Source organism: Megascapheus bottae, chromosome 25 (assembly GCF_031878675.1).
Source record: "Megascapheus bottae isolate mThoBot1 chromosome 25, mThoBot2.hap1, whole genome shotgun sequence".
In the NCBI taxonomy this organism is placed as follows: domain Eukaryota; kingdom Metazoa; phylum Chordata; class Mammalia; order Rodentia; family Geomyidae; genus Megascapheus; species Megascapheus bottae.
Window position 1 is genome coordinate 13,117,306 of NC_143533.1, and position 23,343 is coordinate 13,140,648.

General features: G+C 44.4%; 1 protein-coding gene across 1 annotated transcript; it reads right to left on the reverse strand.

Annotated features, from left to right (window-relative positions):
• Nucleotides 1-1,751: 1,751 nt before the first annotated feature.
• Nucleotides 1,752-21,473, reverse strand: Ccnb2 (cyclin B2). Its single transcript, XM_090357752.1, has 9 exons — nt 21,311-21,473; nt 19,112-19,240; nt 18,892-19,005; nt 14,771-14,941; nt 14,517-14,675; nt 12,112-12,348; nt 11,498-11,638; nt 3,255-3,365; nt 1,752-1,889 (listed from the first exon to the last, which is right to left on the reverse strand). The coding sequence occupies exons 1-9, from the start codon at nt 21,332-21,334 to the stop codon at nt 1,779-1,781; spliced, it is 1,197 nt and encodes a 398-aa protein (XP_090213878.1). The 5' UTR covers nt 21,335-21,473; the 3' UTR covers nt 1,752-1,778.
• Nucleotides 21,474-23,343: the final 1,870 nt, after the last annotated feature.

A 23,343-nucleotide genomic window follows, 5' to 3' on the forward strand; every position in this document is an offset into this window, starting at 1 on the left:
AAGTCACAAGCATATTACCTTCCTCCAGTGCACTCTTGGTCTCACCCGTGCTGGTGTTTTGTTGATCATCACCCTAGAGAGCAACTCTTCTTCAATGGGAAACAAGAGCAGGTGAGGATAAAAGATACAATCCTGGGCTGGGAGTTTGGCCTAGTGGTTAAAGTGCTTGCCTAGCATGCACGAAGACCCAGGTTTGATTCCTTGGTACCACATACATAGAAAAAAGCCAGAAGCGGTATTGAGGCTCAAGTGGTAGAGCTCTAGCCTTGAGAAAGTCCAAGGACAGTGCTCAGGCCCTGAGCTCAAGCCCAGGACTGGCAAAAAAAAAAAAGATACAATCCTGAGACAGTGCAGTGGCTCACACCTGTAATCCTAGCTACTCAGGAGGCTGAGATATGAGGATCAAGGTTCAAAGCCAACCCAGGCTGCCCAGTCCATGAGACTCTCATCTCCAATTAACTACTAAAAAACTGGGTGGCACTGTGGCTCAAGGGGCAGGCTAATAGCCTTGAGCTCAAAAGCTCAGGGACAGTGCCCAGGCCCACAGTTCAAGCCCCACAGCCAACACACACACACACACACACACACACACACACACACACACACACACACACACACACACACACACACACACACACACACACACACACACACACACACACACACACACACACACACACACACACACACACACACACACAAAAAAAAAAATTACCAGCCTGGAACTTCAAATCTGTAAAATGAGCTGGTGCTGGTGGCTCCACCTGTAATAATTCTAGCCACTCACTCAGGAAATCTGAGGATGGTAGTCCAAAGCCAGCCTGGGCAGAAAGTCCATGAGATTCATCTCCAAATTAACTACCAGAAAACTGGAAGTGAAGCTGTGCCTCAAATAAGTGGTCGACTGCTAACCTTGAGCAAAAGCAGCTCAGGAATAGTACTCAGAACCTGAGTTCAAGCCCAAGACTAGCAAATCTTCATGAATGCATGAAATTTATATCGGTCAAGTTTAAAGATAAGCAGGGCACGGGAGCTCACACCTGTAATTCTAGCTATTCAGGAGGCTGAGATCTGAGATCACAGTTCAAAGTCAGCCTAGACACTCAAGTCCATGAGACTCTTATCTCTAATTGACCACCAGAAAACTGGAAGTGGCGCTGTGGCTCAAGGGGTAGGGAAGTAGCCTTGAGCTGAAGAGCTCAGAGACAACACCCAGGCCAGAGAGTTCAAGTCTCATGATCTACAAAAAAAAATAAAATAAAAAGTTTAAAAATAGCTCAGGGGGAGCCAGGAGTTTGGTCCTAGTGGTAGAGTGTTTGCCTGGTATGCACGAAGACTTAGGTTCGATTCCTCGGTACCACATACATAGAAAAGCCAGAAGTGGTCCTGTGATTCAAGTGGTAAAGCCTTGAGGAAAAGTCCAAGGACAGTGCTCAGGCCCTGAGTTCAGTCCCTAGGACTGGCAAAAAAAAAACGAAACAAAAAAAAACAAAACAAAACCCCGTGTTCCCCGAGAACAGGAAGCCACCTATCCTTAAGCACTTGTGAGAAATGAGTCCAAGCAAATGTCTGCCGATTTCTCTCGGTCAGCCTAGACTGGACACGTGTTCATGTACATGGGACTACCTCGAGGGGGTCATTAGCTTTATTTTTCTCAATTATACATTTTAGAAAAAAAAAAAAAAAGGCTGAGGAAGAGGTTTTGTGGAATAGACCAGAGGATACTGTACAAAATAAAGAGTTCCGAAGGAAGAAGGGCGAGGGTAAAGGCTCGAGGCCTAGGACCTTTCCAGGAGAGAGGCGGCCAGGTCTTTGATGGTCTTGGAGTTGAGCTGTGGGATTGTGCTGATCTTCAGGAGTTTGCTGCTGGAGTATTTGTTCTTGATGGCCTGTGGAAGTCACTGGTGAGTAAGCACACGGCAGCAGCCCCGCCCCGCCCCCATTCCCACTCCCTACTCCAAGTCTAATTCACAGCGATGCGCCGTCAACCACAGACAGGACTGCGGCTCCTAACGTCCTGGGCCTCACCACTTCTGTCCCTGTGGGGAAACGCAGCCCACGGGTCCCACTGATAACAGAGAAAGACACAACTCTACTGTCCTTCCCAAGGAGTGGCCTCTCAGGACAGCCAGGGACAGAGGGAGGCGAGAGTTCTTCATCTTACGTAAGGGTCATCAGACTGAGCAGCAGCAACTGCCAATGAAGGTGAGTGGCCATTGAGGGAGCGTGGCTCAAGACCAGCAGCACCTGCCTGGCAGGAGGAAGGCTCTGAGTTTTAAGTCCCAGCATTATTTAAAAAAATGAAACTTAAAAAAAAATCCTTCTTTAATGTAGCAACTAGTGCTTAGCAAAAACCTCAGTCAATAACTTCAAGGCCAACGCCGCCTTCAGAAAGAACACATTATGCTTCCACTGTGCTGTCATGCTGCAGTTCCAATGTCGCAACACATCCTAGGGCGAGGAGCCTTGAGACTGTTCTAAGGTACAAACAGCTGGCTCACTGTCCCCAGGCCCTGCTTGAGTTGAGATTTTTTGGAATCTAGGCATCGGGCAGTCCTGCTCCTCTTTTGCAGGTGTCCTATGAGATCCCACCATGGCTCAGGAAGCTATGTCTGTGTACGCGCATGTGTGCTGATCCTGAGATTTGAACTCAGGGCCTGGGCACTGTTTTCTGTGCTCAAGACTAGCACTCTTATACACTTGAACCACATCTCTACTTCTGGCTTTTTGGTGATTAATTGAAGACAGAGAGTCTCATGGACTTTCCTGCCCAGTCTGGCTTTGATCTGTGATCCTCAGATCTCAGCCTCCTGAGTAACTAGGATTACAGGCGTGAGCCACCGGCGCCTGACATCTTGGCCTTCTTCACCTACCTCAGCTGCTTTTAGTCGCCGTCATCAGAGTTGAGGTTAGGCCCTGAGTCACATCACCTAATATACAAGGTCTCCACTCCATTCCCAGTGGCCCTCATTCTTCCAGTTCCAGGCTGCCTGGGCAGCCAACCATTCACAATGTGTCCTGAACAAGCCTGGAGTGAAGCCATTTACCACCAGCTGACCACATACCAGGCTGAGCTGGAGGAGACTACCCTGGACCCTGGTTCAAAGCGTATGCACGAGCAGCACTTATGCATAGTCTCTTCCCCTGCCGTACCACAGAAACAATGCACAGATTGGGATGGAACCCTCACGTGTCTACACGCACACACGCCTCTAAGACGAGGCTGCCCACTGCTTCACGATCACCATACTCACAATGAATTTCGTTAAGTTCTCGTTGACTTTCACCACATTCTTGGCCATGTGCTGCATGACTTCTAATACTTCGTGCTCCGTGTAGCCCGTGTAGTACTGCTGCTTTAAATTCTGAAACACAAGGCAAAAGCCCAGAATGAGGGACGAGAGAAAAATTCTCACAGCAAATGCTGCAGGATGCAGGGACCAGAGGTCCACAGAGCTCATTTTAATTTTTGTGTGTGTTTCAGGTTTTGGAGGCTTGAACTCAGGGCCCAGACACTGTCCCTGAGCTCTTCTGCCCAAGGCTAGCACTCCACCACTTATTTGACCACAGCTCCACTAAGGGTGTTCTGATAGTTCATTAGGATAAGAGTCTCATGGACTTTCCTGCCCGGGCTGGCTTTGAATCACGATCCTCAAATCTCAGCCTTCTGAGACGCTAGGATGACGGTGTGAGCCATTAGCGGCCCAGCAACTCGTTGCTGTTTTGTTCTTGGTTTTGTTTTTAAGAGATTACACAAGCATAAGAATACTTCAAGTAATAAAGCTTTTGGATTTACTTTGGCCCCATAATAAAAAGCCAAGGGAAATGAGTGAGCTAGAGTGCCTCACAAATCAGTCTTCCCATCAATGCCAAGTGGTACTGAACCAAACACAGGCTACAATAACCCACGTATGTGCAGTGCCAGACAGGAAGCTCAGAATTAAGAAGCAAATGGGTGGCCTATCAGTAAAGCGCTTTCCTAGTATACATGAAGCCCTGGGTTTCATTCCTTAGTACCACATGCAAAGAAGGTGCTGTGGCTCAAGTGGTGGAGCGTTAACCTTGAGAAAGCTCAAGAACAGTGCCCAGGTTCTGAGTTCAAGGTCCATGACTGGCCAAAAAAAAAAGTCAACTGTGAACCAGGTTCTTATGGTTCAGGCCTGTAATTCTACTCATGAGGATGAGGCTGGAGAGTCCAGACTCAAAACCAGGGGGGGAGAAGCAAGATGGTGCTCAAACAATAGGGACCCAGCCTAGCTCTCTCCCACAAAAAGAGAGAATCAGGGAATCCCACAAGCCAACTATCTTAAGAAATCCACAACAATAAATTCAAGAAGCAAGGGAGAAGTATACAAACGGGAAAAGAAACCCACCAAGTCGCAAAAGCGGCAGTGGAGGGAGGGCGCCGGCGCCTGGGAAGCCGGAACTCCAGCAAGCAGCAGAACCCAGACGCAGGAACCCCACACAGACTGGGTGTGGGCAGCACAGACAGCGTTGGAGACCAGAGGGGAGGCAAACGACCCTCTAACATCGTGGAGCAGCTCACAGCCAAACCCCCATGAGTAAGTATTCCAGCAGGTTCCCCCAAACCCATCAGGAAAGCAAGCTACCCAGACACCTCCCATCCTGCCCAAGAAAGAGTGGCAAGTGCAGGGGGCGGGAGGGGGGATATAAAAATCCTGTCCCTTCTCCCAACTGCTCCCTCCCCCAGGCCATTGACTGGAGACTGACAGGTAGGCAGGCACTAAGACCCAGCACCCCAACAAAGGGTGTAGGGGTCCCTGCTCCCACCTGCCCAACAGCCTCCTCTCCCAGGCCACTGAAACTGGAGACTGAGGGGTGCTAAGACCCTGCCTTCCAACAGGGTCTGCGTGAATCTGAGTGCCAGCATCTGTCTGAAGTGGGACACGCTCCTGCTGGGAGCCTCTGGCCAGCCGGCACCAGGGGGCCCCCTATGGAGTCACAGAAAGACTGCCAAAAGCCACCCAGTACTTCCCTGAAACACAGCAGGGAACTGAAGGGCAGACCAGCAGGGGCCCAGCTCGCACTGGAGAGCCAGAAAGGCAGCGGTCCTCCCACCCCCGGAGCCCACGTCCTATGCTGGGCCCCACCCCAGGGAACAGGGCTGCAAGCTAGCGGCTCCTAAAAGCTCCCAAACCCCAAGCCCTCGGCTGGGCCCCGCCCCTGGGAACAGGACCACAAGCTAGCTGGCTCCTGGATGCTCCCAAACTGCAGGCCTTTGCCTGGGCCCTGCCTCTGGGAATAGGGAGAACAAACTAGCTGCTGGGCCCCACGGCCAAAGTCCCTAAACTTCAGGCCCACAGCGGGGCCACTGGTTGGGCTGAGAGCTAGCTGTGCAGTGGCACACAACCTTTGGGAACAGGCTGGCATACCTATAAAAGCTACAATCTGGGACCCAGTCAGCAGCAGAACTAATTTGGCTGAGAACCACGTGTACAGATTCCCCGAACCACCAGCCCCAAACCAAGTAAGGACCGCCACCTACTGACCACAGAGCGAACCTACAACAACAGTCTCCAAAGCGTCAGGAATCGCAATGACAAATCATGAAATATATAATCAAAGTCCCACACAAAGCCCAAAAGGAAACGAGTGAAGGGACAAGAGAGATGTCACCATCCAAAGAAATGACACCTGAAGAGTCAGGAAACATGACCCTGTTCAAAGAGATGATTGCAGACATGACTAAAGAGATCAAAGCAGAATTCTAAAAACAATTCCAGGAACATGAGCAGGAAATCAACAAGGAGCTCCTCTATCTCTAAAGAAAAATAGAAAAAAATTGTACTTCCCTAGAAGAGAAGATTAATACCGTTAGAGCAGACATGATCAGCTCAGTGTCCACAATGCAAACAAAAATGGAAGCATTAAGCAACAGATTGACTGAGATGGCGAACAGGACATCAGGAACAGAAGATAAAACACAACAGCTAGAACAGAGAATGGTCAGTCTGGAGAAATCAATCAGAATTCACCAAAGAGAACTCCAAGACCTTGGAGATGCAGTCAAGAAATCTAATCTTCGTATAATAGGAATCGAAGAAGGGGAGGAGTTTCTCAATAAGGGAATGCAACCCTTATTCACCAAGATCATGGTAGAGAACTTCTCCAATCTCAAAAGGGAAAATACATTATCGAAGGCTTCAGAACTCCAAGCAGGCAAGATCCTAGAAAAAACTTGTCTAGACACATCATAATAAAAACATTAGACCCAAATACTAAGGAGCTGATCTTAAATGCCGCAAAAGCAAAGAAAGCTATACTACAATGGAAAAAAATTAGAATAACTGCAGACCTTTCCACACAAACCCTAAATGCAAGAAAAGCTTGGAAAAATATCATTCATACCCTGAAGATCAACAACTGCCAACCCAGACTGATATATCCAGCGAAACTAGCATTTACATTTGAGGGAGAAACAAGAATATTTCATTCCAAAGAGAAGCTATATGAATATGTGCACACTAAATCAGCATTACAAAAATTATTAAATAATCAAGAACAAATTCCAGAACAGCAAGAACTCCCATCAAGAAGCTATCACCTATAAATTACTAAACACAAAAGGGGAAAAAAAAAGAAAAAAACTCAAGTAAAAATAAATGACAAAGGACACTAACCACTTCTCCATAATTTCCCTAAATGTGAACGAACTGAACAATCCAATCAAAAGACACAGAACAGCAGACTGGATTAAGAAACAAGACCCTACATATGTAGCCTCTAAGAGAACCACCTCACTGCCAAAGACAGAAAGAAACTCCAAGTGAAAGGATGGAAAAGAATTTTCCACTCCAACACACAGTGCAAAAAGGCAGGAGTTGCAATCTTAATCTCTGACAAAATTAACTTCTCAATAAAATCAGTACATAAAGATGGCCACTACATATTAGTAAAGGGTACAATTCATAAGCAGAATATTAGTTATAAACATTTACTCCCCCAACACGGAAGCATCTAAATTCATCAAGCAAACTCTCTCAAACATAGACTCAAACACAGTAATAGTGGGAGACTTCAATACACCACTCTCACCACGTGACAGGTTAACTCAACAAAAGATAAGCAAAGACACCACTGACTTAAATGACAGCATTGCCCAGCTGGGCTTAACAGATATACACAGAGTCTTCAATATAATGACGAAACTTCATACATTTTCCTCAGCAGCACATGGAATATACTCCTAAATAGATCATATAATAGTTCATACAGAAAACTTAAGCAGATACAAGAGGACTGATATAATCCCATGCATTCTATCTGATCACAGTTGAATCAGACCAGTTCTGAACAACGCAGTAAAAGGTAAAAAACATTCTAACACTTGGAAGCTGAACAACAACACTTCTGAATAACTCCTGGGTTACAGAACAAATCGAAGAAATTCAAAACTTTCGGAAATGTAATGACAAGACATCACAAAGGAACTTATGGGACATAGCAAAGGCAGTTTTAAGGGGCAAATTTATTGCACTAGGAGGCCATATTTAAAAGACAGAAGAAGAGCATGTAAATAAAATTGAAGCACCTAGAGGAACAAGAAAAAGTTAATTCTAAAACAACTAGGACAGAAATAACAAAAATAAAATCGGAAATATCAGAGATTGAAATAAGATCCCCTATACATAAAATTAATAAATCAAAAAGTTGTTTCTTTCAAAGAGTCAACAAAATTGACAGACCCTTGGCAAGATTAATCAAAAAAGGAGGGAGGGGAGACTCAAATAAGCAAGATTAGAGACCCTGTGGGAACAATCACAACCAATATCCAAGAAATTCAGTCAATTATGAATAAGTACTACCAGGGCCTATGTTCAAAGAAACAAAAAAAATCTAGTAGAAATGGATAACTCTTAAATATAGGCTATTGACATTGAACAATGAAGAGGTAAACAAACTGAACAAACCAATTTCATACAATGAAATTGCAGAAGCAATCAGGGAAATGCCAACCAAAAAAAGCCCAGGTCCAGACGGTTTCACTGTGGAATTCTACAAGACTTTTAAAGACGAAGTAATACATATACACTTGAAACTCTTCCGAGAAATAGAAGCAGAAGGAGCAACACTAACTCATTTTATGAAGCTACTATTACACTCTTCCCCAAACCAGGAAAAGACCCAACACAAAAAGAACTACAGACCTCTCTCTAATGAACACAGACGCAAAACTCCTCAATAAAATACTAGCCAACAGAATCCAGAAATAAATTTAAAAAATTATACACTACTATCAAGTAGGCTTCATCCAACAGATACAAGGCTGGTGTAACATTCACAAATCAATGTAATACATCATATCAATAGAGCTAAGGATAAGAATCATATGATAATTTCTCTGGACGCGGAGAAGGCATTTGACAAAATACAACATCCATTCATGTTAAAAGTACTACAAAAAATAGGACTAAGAGGTACATTCCTCAAAATAATTAAAGCCATATATGACAAACCTACAGCCAGTATACTAAATTCAGAAAGACTGGAACCATTTACCTTAAAATCAGGAACTAGACAGGAATGCCCATTCTCTCCACTTCTCTTCAACATAGTGCTGGAACCCTTAGCCAGAGCAACAAAGCAAGAGAAGAACATCAAAGGGATCCACATAGGGAAAGAAGAAATTAAACTATCGCAGATGATATGATCCTCTACCTGAGTGACCCACTCCCAAACTCCTAGAATAAACCACTTTCGCAAAGTAGCAGGATACAAAATTAACCTGCAAAAATCAGTAGCCTTCTTGCACGCCAACAAAACACAAACAGAAGGCCAAATCAAGAAAATGATCCCATTTGCAATAGCCCCCAATTGAATAAAATACTTAGGAATTAACCAAAGATGGAAAGGAATTATTTAATGAAAACTATAAAAGCCTAACGAAAGAAATTAAAGAGGACACCAGGAAATGGAAAGACATCCCATGCTCATACGTAGAACCAATATAGTGAAAATGGCCATACTGCCAAAATTGATATATAAATTCAATGCAATCCCCATCAAAATCTCAAAGGCATTCTTCACTGAAACAGAAGATATAATCCAAAGACTCATATGGAACAAGAAAAGACCTAGAATAGCCAAAACTATTCTAGGCAAAAAGAGCAATGCAGGTGGTATTACAGTACCAGACTTCAACTCTACTATAATAACAAAAAGAGCATGGTATTGGCATAAAAATAGACCAGAAGATCAATGGAACACAATAGAAAATCCAGAAATCGAACCACATACCTATAGTCAACTTGTATCTGACAAAGGAGCAAAGATATACAGTGGAACAAACACAGCCTACTCATTATTGGTGCTGGCAAAACTGGGCAGCCATATGCAGAACACTAAAAATCGACCCTAGCCTTTCGCCATGTACAAGCATTAACTCAAAATGAATCAAAGACCTCAATGTCAGACCGGAAAACTTGAAACTGTTACACGATAGAGTTAGAGAGACACTGGAACTCATAGGCACAGGCAAAATCTTCCTGAACAGAATCCCAGATCATAACAGATTGGAGGGAGACTTGATAAATGGGACTACCTAAAAATAAGAAGTTTCTGCACAAATAAAAGCATATCCACTAAAGTAGAAAGACAACCAACCAACTGGGAAAAGATATTTACCAGTGATACATCAGACAAATGCTGAATATCCATTATCTACAGGGAACTCAAGAAACTAATCCCCCCCAAACCCAACAAACCATTCACTAAATGGACAAGGGAACTAAAGAGAGACTTATCAAAAGAAGAGGTTAAAATGGCATAAAAGCATATGAGAAAATGCTCATCATCATCCATGGTGATAAAGGAAATGCAAATAAAAACAACCCTAAGATACCACCTTACCCCAATTAGAATGGCCAAGATCTTGAACTCAATGACAGATGCTGGCAGGGTTGTGGAGAAAAAGGAACCCTGCTGCACTACTGTAGGATTGTAAGCAAGTTCAGCCATTCTGTAAAGCAGTGTGGAGTTTTCTTAAAGAACTGAAAATTGACCTTCCCTACGATCCCACCATACCACTTCTGGGCATCTGTTTTGTTTTTTTGGTTTTCTGGGGGTTTTTTGCCAGTCCTGGTGCTTAAAACTCAGGGCCTGGCCACTATCCCTAAGCTTTTTTTGCTCAAGGCTAGCGTTCTGCCACTGGAGCCACAGCACCACTCTGGCTTTTTCTGTGTATGTGGTACTGAGGAATCAAACCCAAGGCTTTGTGCATGCTAGGCAAGCACTCTACCACTAGGCCACATTCCAGGCTCCTCATTCTGTCTTCTACCTGACTCCCACAGAACATCACTGTCCTTTTTCATTAGTCCAAGAATCTTTTTTAGAAAAGGAAGTGAAATATTTACGTCTACAGACACTTACTCTAAGTGTGACTGTGCAGAGGAAACCCCGTCCCTCCCCGTGCTGCCATGGCAACCTCAGAGCCAGGGAGATGGGTCTCTAAGGCCAAGGCTGTCTGAGTAAAAGGCCTTGCAATCCAGCCACAGGAGAGGATGGCAGCATGATTGGCAGGAGCCAGGTTCAGGCTATTACACACCCTTTCCCCTCTTTTTTTCCCCTTATCTCCTAGCTGAAGATGAAGCTTCAGAGAATTAGAACTGGCTCTTCCTTGACTTACATTTCCTCTTATGCTTACCTTGCTTCTTAGACGGGAGAATGCCTTATCACAATCCCAAAGTGACGATCTACACAGTCTGAGACAAACCTTGGCCTTGCTTTGTCTACTGTGCTGGACAACTTGGTGGTTTTACGTAAGAGAACATCAAAAGAGTTACATACATCAGTTCTTACTGGCCTTCCTCTTTCCTGATACCATCTCAGTCCAACTGTCTTCCCTAGTACAGTCTGTAATGCCTAAATTGTTTTGAGTACTGGTGTTTTTGCCAATTCTGAGGCTAAAACTCAGAACCTTATATTAATTTCATTGACTTACTTGGGTGGCACTCTACCACTTAAGCCATGCCTCCACCATGGCCTTTTGTTGGTGACTTTAAAGATGGAAAAGATGGAAGTCACAAAGACTTTTTTTCCTGAGCTGGCTTTGAACTGTGCTCCTCTGAGCTCAGCCTCCTTCAGGAGCTAGGATTATAGATATGAGCCACTGGGTGCCTGGCAGGCCTTTTAACTTTTAGCATTTCCCCGATAGTACTGTGAAAATGCAAATAATCATTATCCTTACAATGTTAATAGTTACCAGCGCCTCAAGCCTACATTCCAAGCTACTCAGGAAGCTTGATCTGAGGATCAAGGTGCCAAATCCAAACAGGCTCTTACCTCCAATAACCTAGCAGAAAGCCAAAGTAGAAGGACAGCTCAAGGAATAGTACTGCCAGTCTTGAGCAGACCGGCAGAGTGTACACAAGGACCTGAGTACAAGCACCAGAACAAGCACATGTGCAGCACATACATAATACTAACAGGGCATATCACTGCAAGCACAGCCTCATCGCTTTTTAACTTCATCACTTACCCATTTTCCTTGCCCCAGCACCTTCTGGGATAAACAGGAAGCCGCAGCCGCCACCTTAGAAGGGTGGTAATGCACCATGTCATAATCCAGGAGAGTCAGCTCCATCAAGTACTTGGCTAAGGTGTGCTGTTCCACATCAACCTGGAAGAGACAAGGAAGAGGCCCCGTGGTTCTCACTGGGGCACTCCACTCTCATCCCTCTCAAAACTGCTCTCATCCACATCAGACAACAGACTCCGACCTCAGGCCTGCATTCCTGATATGGCCCAGACGGCACCAAGGCTTTACAAAAGCAAGCCATCAGCTTGCTCACACCTGTAATCCCAACTACTCAGGAAGACTGAGATCCGAGGACCAAGGTTCCAAACCATGCTGGGCAGAGGAAAAGTCTGTGGGACTCCATCTTCCATTCACCAACAAAATGATGGACTGGCAGTGTGGTTCAGTAGTACAATGACAACTGAGCAAGCCAAATGGGAAAACTGGAGATGCACAGATTTCAAATCCCAGAACTGGCTCAAAAAAAAAAAACTGGGGTGGGGGGAGGAGATAGGAAGGAAGTTTCCTCTTAACCAATGCTTCTAGAACCAATGGTTCAGATCTGAGGTACTTACCTCCCCGGCTTTTGATGCCCGCCTTAAGAAGTGGAGGGGCAAAGGTCGACCCAACTCAAACTTCAGTTCTTTCAGGATGAAGGTCTCCATTTCCCGGATCTGGGAGCTGGTGTAAGCATTGTCTGTGATGTACACAAAATCTTCAATATTTGGAGAAAACATCTCCTCGTACTTGGAAGCTAAGAGCAGAGCTGTAATCCCAACCAGCTGAAGCTTCTTTCGACACACTGGCTGAACCTAGTTGAACACAGACATGCATGTCTAAAAAATGTCACACCTACACACTGTGCCTGTGGCTCATGCCTATAATCCTAGAAACTCAGGAGGTTGAGAGCTGAAGATCACAGTTCAAAGCCAGCCCAGGCAGAAAAGTCACCACGAGACTCTCATTTCCAATTAACTATTCAAAAACCAGAAGTGGAGCTGTGGCTCAAAGTGGTAGAACACTTGAGCAAAAAGAGCTCAGGGAAGCCAGGCCCGGAGGGAGACTGAGATCTAAGGATCAAGGTTCAAAGCCAGCCTAGACACTAAAGTCTGTGAGACTCTTATCTCCAATTAACCACTAGAAAACCAGAAGACATGCTGTGGCCCAAGGGGTAAGGTAGTAGCCTAGAGCTGAACAGCTTAGGGAGAGCGCCCAGGCCCAGAGTTCAAGCCCCACAACCGACTAAAAAAAAAAAAAAAAAAAAGAGCTCAGGGACAGTGTCCAGGGCCCAAGTTCAAGCCTCATACTGCAGAAAGCAAAACACCAATATTTTCCTAAGCTTTACCCCAAGTCTATTCATTATACAGCTTAAAAACCCTTCCACTGACCCTTCAATCAGGGGGGAAAAAAAAATTCAAAATAAATATTTCCTTCATTTTGCCTTTTCTTCTTTTGGTTTGGTGCTGGTCCTGGGGCTTGAACTCAGAGCCCCAATGCTGTTTCTAGGCCTTTTGATTGTTTGCTCTATAACCTTCACTTCTGGCTTTTTAGCTGTTGATGGGAGATGAATTTCAGGGGCTTTTCAGCTACCAGAACTTGGATCCTCGGATCTCAGCTTCCTGAGTAGCTGGGATTACAGGTGTGAACCAGTGGTCCTTGGCTTGTTCTTTTAAGTATGGAAGACTGGAAGACTTTTTTTTTTTTTTTTGCCAGTCCTGGGGCTTGAACTCAGGGCCTGCACACTGTCCTTGGGCTTTCTCCTCAAGGCTAGATCTCTACCACTTGAGTCACAGCACCTCTTCTGTCTTTTCTCTGTATGTGGTACCAAGGAATCAAATCTGGGTCTTCATGAATGCTAAGCAAGCACTCTACTACTAGGCTAAACTCCCAGCCTGAATACTTATTTTTTGTCTAAGACTTTTGTTGTTACTTCAGCTCTTCTTACCAAAAATCACCATAAAATATTGCTGAACTTTCTATCCAATTCTATAGTGGTAAGTCAGAATCTCTAGTTCTCTTAGTGTCATCACTACAAACAGAACTACTACTATATTGTTTAGTCCAATCTGAACTTGCCCTCACTCAAATGCTGACTTCGAGTAAATCCTTATCTTCAGGGCTACCATTTGGTAAGTAACACACCAATAATCACACCACTAATTTCTACCTGGTATCTCTATGTAACTGTACAATATGTTGAAGATTACTTTTACATTCCTCTTTATATCCCATATTTTTAGTCCATCCCACCACAAATACTTGCTAGTTTTTTTTTTTTTTTTTTAATTGGGGAGGGGGCAGTACTGAGGTTTAAAATAAGAGCCTCATACTTCCCAGGTTGGTGCTCTACCAGTTGAGCCATAGCCACCAGCCTCATATTAGAAAACAAAACTCCAAGGAGCTGAGAATGTGGCTTAGTGGTAGAGTGCTTGCTTAGATGCATGAAGCCCTGGGTTCAATTCCTCAGTACCTCATAAACAGAAAAAGTCAAAATATTTCCGGCACCACTTACCCACTTATTTCAAATGTAAGACACTTAGTGCATGTATTTCTCTGAGTCCTTGTCCTCAACTACTTTGAGAAACTCAAGCTCGCTGGTGTCTCTAAAACTGGTAGTTGAAGCCAGGAGCTAGTGGCTGATGCCTGTCATGCTAGTAGCTACTCAGGGGGCTGAGATCTCAGAATCACAGTTTCCAATTCAACCTGGGCAGGAAAGTCCCCATGAGACTCTTATCAATGAATCACCAGAAAACTGAAAGTGGTGCTATGGCTCAAAGTGGTAGAACAGGGCCCAGGAGTTTGGCCTAGTGGTAGAGTGCTTGCCTAGCATGTGCAAAGACCCAGGTTTGATTCCTTGGTACGACATATACTGAAAAAACCAGAGATGGTGCTGTGGCTCAACAACAAACTGCTAGTTGCTCTTGCCTTCAGAGGAACCCCCAGCCCTAAATGTCATGTTCAATCCAGAAGCCACACTGACCTGCAGAAACCGGTCCATGATGGCCACGCACATGTAGAGCGTCTCTTGCAGCAGCCTGAACTTGGAGTGCACCTGCACCAGCCAGTCCACTAGGATGGCACGCATGCGCCCATTGATGTCTCTCCCATCCAAGAAATGGGGCTTGATGCTTTGCAAAACCTGTTGGTGAAGAGTTGGGAAGATGAACAGTGGACCTCGCCCACTTCATGGCTGGCTGCCGAGGCCCGTGGAAGGCAGGGCCCAGGCGCACCCACCTCCAGCTGCCGCAGGTACTGGTAGATGTCCTTCACGTAGTCGCTGCAGAGCTGAGGGTTCTCCCAGTCTTCATTGTCGATGTCCTCGATTTTGCAGAGCAAAGCATCCGAGAAAGCTTGACAGAGGTTCTCCTCCTTCATTGATACCTCCTCGGGCGGCGGCGAGCACCCCTAAATGAAAGCAACAAGGGATTGGGTCATTTTCTCACAGATCTGAGAGTACTGTACTATGCCACCACCATCACTTCTATGTGATGTGTTATTTTCTTTTTTTTTTTTTTTTTTGCCAGTCCTGGGCTTGAGCTCAGGGCCTGAGCACTGTCCTTGGACTTTCTCAAGGCTAGAACTCTACCACTTGAGCCTCAGCACCACTCCCAGCCTTTTCTATATATGTGGTACCAAGGAATCGAACCCGGGTCTTCATGCATGCTAGGCAAGCACTTTAACCACTAGGCCAAGTTCCTGGCCCGTGATGTGTTATTTTCTATCTCAGAGACAAGGTAAGTGCTAGGAGCTCAAACCTACAAATACCTACATCCATCCTCATACAACATAGGTTGCACTCAGGCAGGGGCCAGAGGCTCACACGTATAATCCTAGATACTCGGGGAGGCTGAGATCTGAGGATCATCTTTGGAAACCAGCCCAGGCAAGAAAGTACATGCGACACTTATGTCCAGGTGCTGATTTCAGCAGTAGCTTCCTCTGCAAGCATGTGCTTTTTTTTTCCCCCTACTTTATTATACATTAAGAAACTAAGCAAGTAAGACACCAGTGGCTCACACCTATGATCTTAGCTATTCAGGAGACTGAGATCTGAGAATCACAGTTTGAAGCCAGGCAGGGCAGAAAAGTCCCCAAGAGATTCTTACCTCCAAAAAAACTACTCAAAAAACAATGCAAGTGGAGCTGTGGTTCAAAGTGGTAGAGTGCTATCCCTGAGCAAAATTTCTCAGGACAGTACTCAGACCCCTCCTTCAAGCCCAACAACAACAAAACCAAAAAGAAAAAGGAATGCCAATGGTTCATGCCTATAACCTAGCTACTTAAGGGGCTGACATCTTAGGATAGCAGTTCAAAGCCAGTATGGACAGGAAAAGTGCCCAACTCCAGTTACCCACCAAGAAAATCCAGAAGTAGGGTTGTAGCTCAAGTGGTAGAGAGGTTTCCTTGAGTAAAAAAGTTTAAGGAAATGGCCAAGATCAAGAAAACTAATAACAACAGATGCTGGAGGGGATGTGGCCAGGAGGGATCACTACTGCACTGTTGGTGGGAGTGCAAACTCATTCAACCACTATGGAAAGCAGTATGACAGTTCCTCAGAAGACTAAACATAGAGCTCCCCCTCTATGACCCAGCAATTCCACTACTTGGCATTTACCCAACCATCCAGAAACAAAGACATACTAAATCCACCAGCACAACAATATTCATTGAAGCACTATTTACCATAGCAAAGATAGGGAACCAACCTAGACGTCCCTCAGTTGATGAGTGGATCAACAAGATGTGGTATTTGTACACAATGGAATTCTATGCTGCTGTCAGAAAGAATGACATTGCCCCATTTGTTAGGAAATGGAAAGACTTAGAAAAAATCATATTAAGTGAAGTAAGCCAGACTCAAAGGAACTTTAGGCTCAATGGTTTCCCTTATTTGTCATAATCAGTAGAAACCTTGGGCTGTCCTAGCAGAGATTTGCAATAGAGCAAAACCTTGATACAAAAGGCCATATAGTATGACGCTGAATGAAAGGATCTCTAGGATATAGAAACATAAGCCATATGATGAATGATTGTTGTTCTTAAGGTACTATGTTATCTCTCATCTCTTTTGCTGTCCCTTGGTTATCTCATATTGTTACAGTGTCTCACTTTGTTACCTGATATATCAGATATATTTGTATTTGGTTATTTGAAATTGGATAAGGAAGGGGGGAAAACAAGATGAGGGGTGGGGGTGGGGGGAGGGAAATGGGGACCAAGACATGTGAAAGGGTATCAATGTATGGGAATTAATGCACCATCTATCTGGCAAATATCATGTAACCCTTCTATTAATTACAATAAAAAATATATGAAAAAAAAAAAGTTCAAGGACCCAGGCTAGGAGTTCAGGTGCCAGAACACACACACACACACACACGCATATGAAACAAAAGTAGCAAATGAAAAAGCAAAAAGCACTTTCAGGTCTATGAATAAAATCTGAGAAATTGGCAGACTTAGCAATGGAAAGCCTGAAACTTTATCTTTCTCATCTGGCTCGATAGAGATATTTAAGAACACACACACACACACACACAAATTTTTGCACTGTAAGGGCATATATTTATAATGAAATATAAATAAGCCATTGCTGTGAAAAGGAAAAAGAGGCACTTCTCAAAAATAAAACCTAGCAGGGCACTGGTGGCTCACGCCTGTAATCCTAGCTATTCAGGAGACAGATCTGAGGATCACAGTTCAAAGCCCAGGCACTAAAGTCTATGAGACTCATCTCCAATTAACTACTAGAAAACCAGAAGTGGTGTTGTGGCTCAAAGGGTAGGGCAGTAACCTTGAATTGAAGAGCTCAAGGACAATGCTCAGGCCCAGAGTTCAAGCCCCACTACAGACAATAATAATGATAATAATAATAATAACAACAAAATAAATAAAACCCAGCAGGGCAATAGTGGCTCATGCCTGAAATCCTAGCTGAGATCTGAAGAATTTCTGTGTGAAGTCAGCCAGGCAGAAAAGCTTGCTGAACTTCATTTCCAAAGGAACCAGCAAAAAAGCTGGGAGGCAGACATGGCTCAAGTGGTAGATCTTCAGCTGAGCCAGCAAGGTGAGCAAGTGCCAGGCCCTGAACTCAAGCCCTAGGACTACCAAAAAATAAGATCAATGATAACTTCTAATTTTAAAGGATGATACTAGAAGAGTAAGAGAAAAAACCAATAAAAAATTCAAAAGACAGCCTGCTCTCTTAAATCAAAGGCCTGTGTGAACCTGCTGATACAGGCTCATTTGTTGAGATGGAGTCTCACTTTTTGCCCAGGTCAGCCTGAAACACCATCCTTCCAAATCACTCTACCTACGGAGTTAGCTAAGATTATAGGATTGAGCCACAAAGCATAGTTCTTAGATGCCTTATCATAAAAACATAGCTTCAGTTTACGTTTAGCTTTTATTTGGGGCAGTACTGGAATATAAACCCAGATTTTCGTGCTTGGATAAGCCAGCTCTCTAACAGTCCAGCCACAGCCTAGCCCTCTTGGCTTTTCAAATGTTTTCCTATAGGGCTTCATAGTTTACTAGGGTTAGCCTGGGCTACAACCCTCCTAGCTGGACTGACAAGCCCGTGCCCTGCTTTGTATTGGTTAGCAAGGAGTTCTCATGAATATTTTACCTCAGCTGACCCTCAAACCACAAGCCTCCCAATCTCAGCCTCTGAAGCCACCTCACCCAGCTCAGCTCCCCAAAGGAAAAGCCTTGGGAAATCTGAAGGAGTCAGCTGTCAGCTGTCTCCACAATCTAGAAAGTTTGTATCCTGTTCCAAAAAAATGAAGGATACAATAATGATTGTCAGGGCCACGAGTTTGGCCTAGTGATAGAGAGCTTGCCTAGCATGCACAAAGACAGAGGTTTGATTCCTTGGTACTACATACTTGGAAAAATCAGAAGTGGGACTGTGGCTCAAGTGGTAGAACTCTAGCCTTGAAAAAGCCCAAGGACAGTGCTCGGGTCCCGAGTTCAAGCCCCAGAACTGGCAATAATAGTAAGGGGGAACAAATTCAACAGTGGTACTCACTGAACATTATGTAGAAAATATAAAATTTGTGGGTGGGTTTAGGAGGGAAAAACAGAGAAAGTGAGGGAAGGGGTGACATTGTCCAAAAAGAAATGTACTCTTTACGGGACTTATGTAACTCTACCCCTCTGTACATTAGTCATATACACTGACATATACATACATTATATTTTATTAAAAATAATCAGTCCCTTCCCTCTCCCTACCTCCCCGCAAAAAAAAAACAAACAAAAAAAAACACTTAAAATTAGAATGCAGAGAAAGGTTCCCTCCAGTCCAGATAAACTCAAGCCAGGCCATCAGGTGTGAACTGAGAACTTCCTACCTTTGGAGCCAACATTTCCATCTGCACTGGCTTTACAGAGGCAGTAGGTTTCAGATGTTTGTTGACATTGGTTGCTTTGATGGGCTGAATGGACACTTTGGTGTTCTGAGCTTTCTAGAAAGAAGAGAGAAACACAAGTAGAGCAAGCAAGACAGCCAAGCATAGTCTTTGGTGGCACACAGAGCCAGCACGGAGTATCCACACAGCCTTACACTGTTACCTTAGCCACTTGTGCTGCTCTGGTGGTCACTCGATTCCCAATTTCTTCTAAAACCGCACGTCTAACAGTCACATGGCTCTTAGCTTTCAGATTAACACCTGTATCAATATTCTCCAAGTCAGTGGACACCTAAAAAAAAAAAAAAGAGACAGAAAAAGAAACCCAGTTAATATTATTTAAAACACTTAGCTAATGTTAAGTATTCCACTTGAGAAATCCTTGTCGTACCGTGAATATAAAACAAGTTTTCAAAAGACATTGAAGGTATATTTTATTAGTAACAGCATCCCTCTAAATTAAGCAACTCATCCATTTACCTTATCTATAATATTCTCCCATTGCAAACCTTTTCTGCCAAAACTATTACAAGTAATCAAGTAGGCCTAGAAAGGACTTCAAAGGCTTCCCAAATACATGACTAACTCATGCCACTCAGATTCCCGAAAGTCATTAAGCAAAAAGCTATCATTTACAAAAACTGATAATAGGTCTACCTAAGATGAAAAGCAAAAGGATCTATGAGTTATTGAACAGCCTGGTTGTTTAAAAACCTAATGTTTGAAACCTAAACTAGCTTTGAACATTATGCCATTCTACTAATATTTTTTAATGCTTCAGAAATAACGTTTAAAAATAAAGTAGCCAGGAGTGTGGCCTAATGGTAGAGTGCTTGCCTGGCATGCATGAAAGCCCTGGGTTCAATTCCTTGGTACCACAAACACAGAAAAAAAGCTGAAGTGGTGCTGTGGCTCAAGTGGTAGAGCACTAGCCTTGGGAAAGCTCAAGGACAGTGCCCAGGCTCTGAGTTCAAGCCCCAGGACTGACAAAAAAAAATACAAAAATAAAATGGGCATCACATACATTTATACATCAAAGGCATTAAAACTGACCAGTTTTCATGAGCAGAACAATTTTACCTCTTTAGTTCTGGAACAGTTGGAGCCATAAGGGGGGGGGAAAAAAGCAGTTATAATTGGCTTCATCCACCATATACTTTGAAAGAACATTTGCTAGGAAAAAGAATTCTTTCTAATGATATACCTGAACATGGAGCATGCTAAGCCTAAAGAAAAATCCTGGTTTGAGTTGACCTCTCAGGACAGAAGGACTGAAGCATTGGCTGAACTGAAAAAATGTCTCAATACATGATAAATCAGCCACACACACATAAAGCACACACACAAATGACTTAGATCTACAAGAAGTGAGAGAAGTGAGTACCCATATTGAGGATTTGGATCTTGAAAGTCTCACTGTTCAAATTTTCCAGCATTAACTGCCAATTTGAAAAAAGGTGTAAGTACTTGATTGAAGCCAGGTGATACGGGTTAAGCTTAAATTCACTCAGAATGAGAAGCTGGCAGCCTTGAACTAAATTTGCAGCCAGTCCCCCCACCCCCCCAAAAAAAGCAGCTGTGACAAGGCACTCTCGTTTTAAGCAAAAGGGGAACAAATCTAACAACTCAAGCCCACAGGAACAAAGTAAAAAATGCTGATATTTTAATTTTTCGAAAGTAAATGAAGTCGGACCTCCTTGTTCATGTGTGTGACAAAACCGGTTCAACCCGTATGCATTAGTTCCCGCTATGTTTTGAGTGGAAAAACTATATTTTAAGAGGCCAAACCGTCGGGCCTAATGAGCAAAGATAAGCGGAAAACTCGTACAAAGCAAAATCTGGGTATTCTCAAAGAGTCAGCAATGGCTGTCACCGAATCAAACAAGAGAACGCTTCATCTCCCGTCCATCAAATTTCTTGCAGCCCTCCTCCTCCCAACCCCCACCACAGATCCCACAGTGGATTCAGAGGAGATGGGGGTGGGGGGGAGAGACCTGCGTTTAGCTCCGTTTAGCTATCTTAGGGACGAAGAGATCGGAGATCTGGGATCAAGGGCAGAGTGCCTGCCTCCCCCCCCCCCGTCCCCCGCCCACCGCTCCCCAGGTTCGCTTGACAGACAGATGCCACCTCACTCTGCTTATCCCGCCCAAAGCAGGAAGCGGGGGAACCGAGGGGAGCAGACTGGAAACCAGCCAACCTCCAGGCCCCGACGCCTGGGATCTGCAAGGCTGAGGGGGGAAGGAAAATCCGCCCAGCTGAGACCAAGCAGCGTCAGCAGGAGGGAGGAGAAAGGGGGGAGGGGGCGGTGCGAAGGCCGGGCAGGGGTGAGGGGAGAGGAAGGTCTCTGGACAAGCCCACTCACCATCGGCCGTCGGAGCAGCGCCATGGGGCAAGGAGAAGGAGAGAGTGCCCGTCCCGCCCGAGGAGGGCCGAGGACTGGACCGCGAAGGCACGACTAGCGTGGCGGCGCCGTTGAGGGAAGCGACCCAGACGCGCACCGCCGACCGCCGGGAATCTTCTGCGAGCGCTCCGCGTTTCAGGATTCAAATACCGCGCCGCTCGCGCCCCTATTGGGCAGCCTTACGCACGGCGCGCTCCTCTCATTGGCTGAGCTGGGATGCGTCATCGTGAGCTGATTGGTTGAAATTACTAGACTTGTTTGGTTGTCCTAACAACCAGTGGGCTTTCCTCCCCCGCCCCGCCCCCCAGCCTACAGTTGTGTTTTTGTTGTTGGGGAGGATGTTTTTTGTTGTTGTTTTGTTTCCTTTTGTTTCCTCAGTCTGTCTCAGACACAAACAAAAAATAACTTTCTCATTGGGAAAGCTGCTCAGAATTTTCACAAGCATTCAGCAACGATGTCTAAGTTTGTTGGGTGGATGGGAAGTGGAATCTAGGAATCACGTTTCAAATACCGTTTCTCACCTTTAAACAAACCTCTTGCAGAAATGCTGGGTTTAGGTCGGGTTGACCTGGGGAGTGGCTGACTGCAAATGTGTGCTGAAGATGGGGGGAATGTGGCCTTTACTCAAAATACTCTCAGAAGCAAAAATGAAAAGAGGATTTGGATCTCTAGCACCTCGTTCAGCCAGAGCTAGTATTTGTCCAATAAATGAATACTGTGGCGTGTCCAAAACTTGACATGAAAAACGAGGTGTGATATTTAGCAAAAAAGGTAGGGAACAAAATGCAAAGAAAACTGGCTCTGGAAAAGAGAAGGTGATTGTAGAACAAGACAGGGAGAGAGCTAGGGGTGGAAGTGTCATGGTAGCTTAGGAATAGATTTCATGTTTCAAGCCCTGAATTCCTAGCACCTAACTTAAAAAAAAAAAAAAAAGTAGTACTAGCATCATTATAGAGGGGAGTTTGTTTTAAATTACTGTGGCAGATGTGTTTGTGGGTATGCTTGTACTGCGACTTGAAACTCTGGGTCTGGACTCCATCCCATAAATTTTTCACTCAACGTTGGCAGTCTAACACTTGAGCCACAGCTCTACTTCTGACTTTTTGTTGGATAACTGGAATTAAGAGTCTCTCAGAGGGAAAACAAGTTGGGAGGGGGAGGGCAATGGGGACCAAGACATGTGAAATGGTATCAATGTATGTGAATTAATGCACCGTCTATCTGGCAAATATCATGTAACCCTTTTATTAATTACAATAAAAAATATTTTTTAAAAAGTCTCTCAGATTTGTCTGCCTGGGCTGGCTTTGAACCTAAATCCTGAGGTCTCAGCCTCCTGATTGTTCATTTATTAAAAGCCAACGTTATTTCCTTTTCCCTTAAATCCAGGTTTGCTTTGTGATTTGATTTGACAGAGAAAATGACATTAGTAATGTTTGTGGAATGTTCCAGATCCAGGCTTATGTGGTAGCCTGACAATTTCTGCTCTCTCCTGTACAGCCCTAAAAAGAGTAGACTTAGACTAACTGAAGCCTCTTGTAAATGAAACTGGCCATATTGGACATTCATTTTTACTAGAAGCTCCAGTTATACCACAGTGGAAGAAGAGCCCAGACCAGTAGTCAGTTACCACCACTAGATAACAAGTGACATTTACCTGGAAGCATTCCTGATCCCTGTCCCCAAATAAGCCTTTTGTTTCCAGGTGGTCTTATCTTCTTGGCGCCCTGTTCACAGTTTAAAAATACTTTGTCTAGCCAGCAAGCCAGATGGCTTACACTTGTCATCCTCGTGACCTACTCAAGAGGCTGAGATATGAAGATCATAGATCAAAGCCAACTCAGGCAGAAAAATCCATGAAACTCATCTCCAATTAACCACCCAAAAATCCAGGAGTGTAAGTGTGGTTCAAGTGGTAGAGCAGTAGCAAAAAATCTAAGGGACAGCACTCAAACCCTGAGTTCAAATCCCAGTACAGGTATATACATACACAC

Coding starts and splice junctions, on each gene's coding strand:
- Ccnb2 (XM_090357752.1), bottom strand. CDS start 21,334: ATGGCGCTGCTCCGACGGCCGATG. Junction 14,942..18,891: donor TGGAAATGTTGGCTCCAAAG/GTAGGAAGTTCT, acceptor GCTTTCATTTAG/GGGTGCTCGCCGCCGCCCGA. Junction 14,676..14,770: donor AGTACCTGCGGCAGCTGGAG/GTGGGTGCGCCT, acceptor CTTCACCAACAG/GTTTTGCAAAGCATCAAGCC.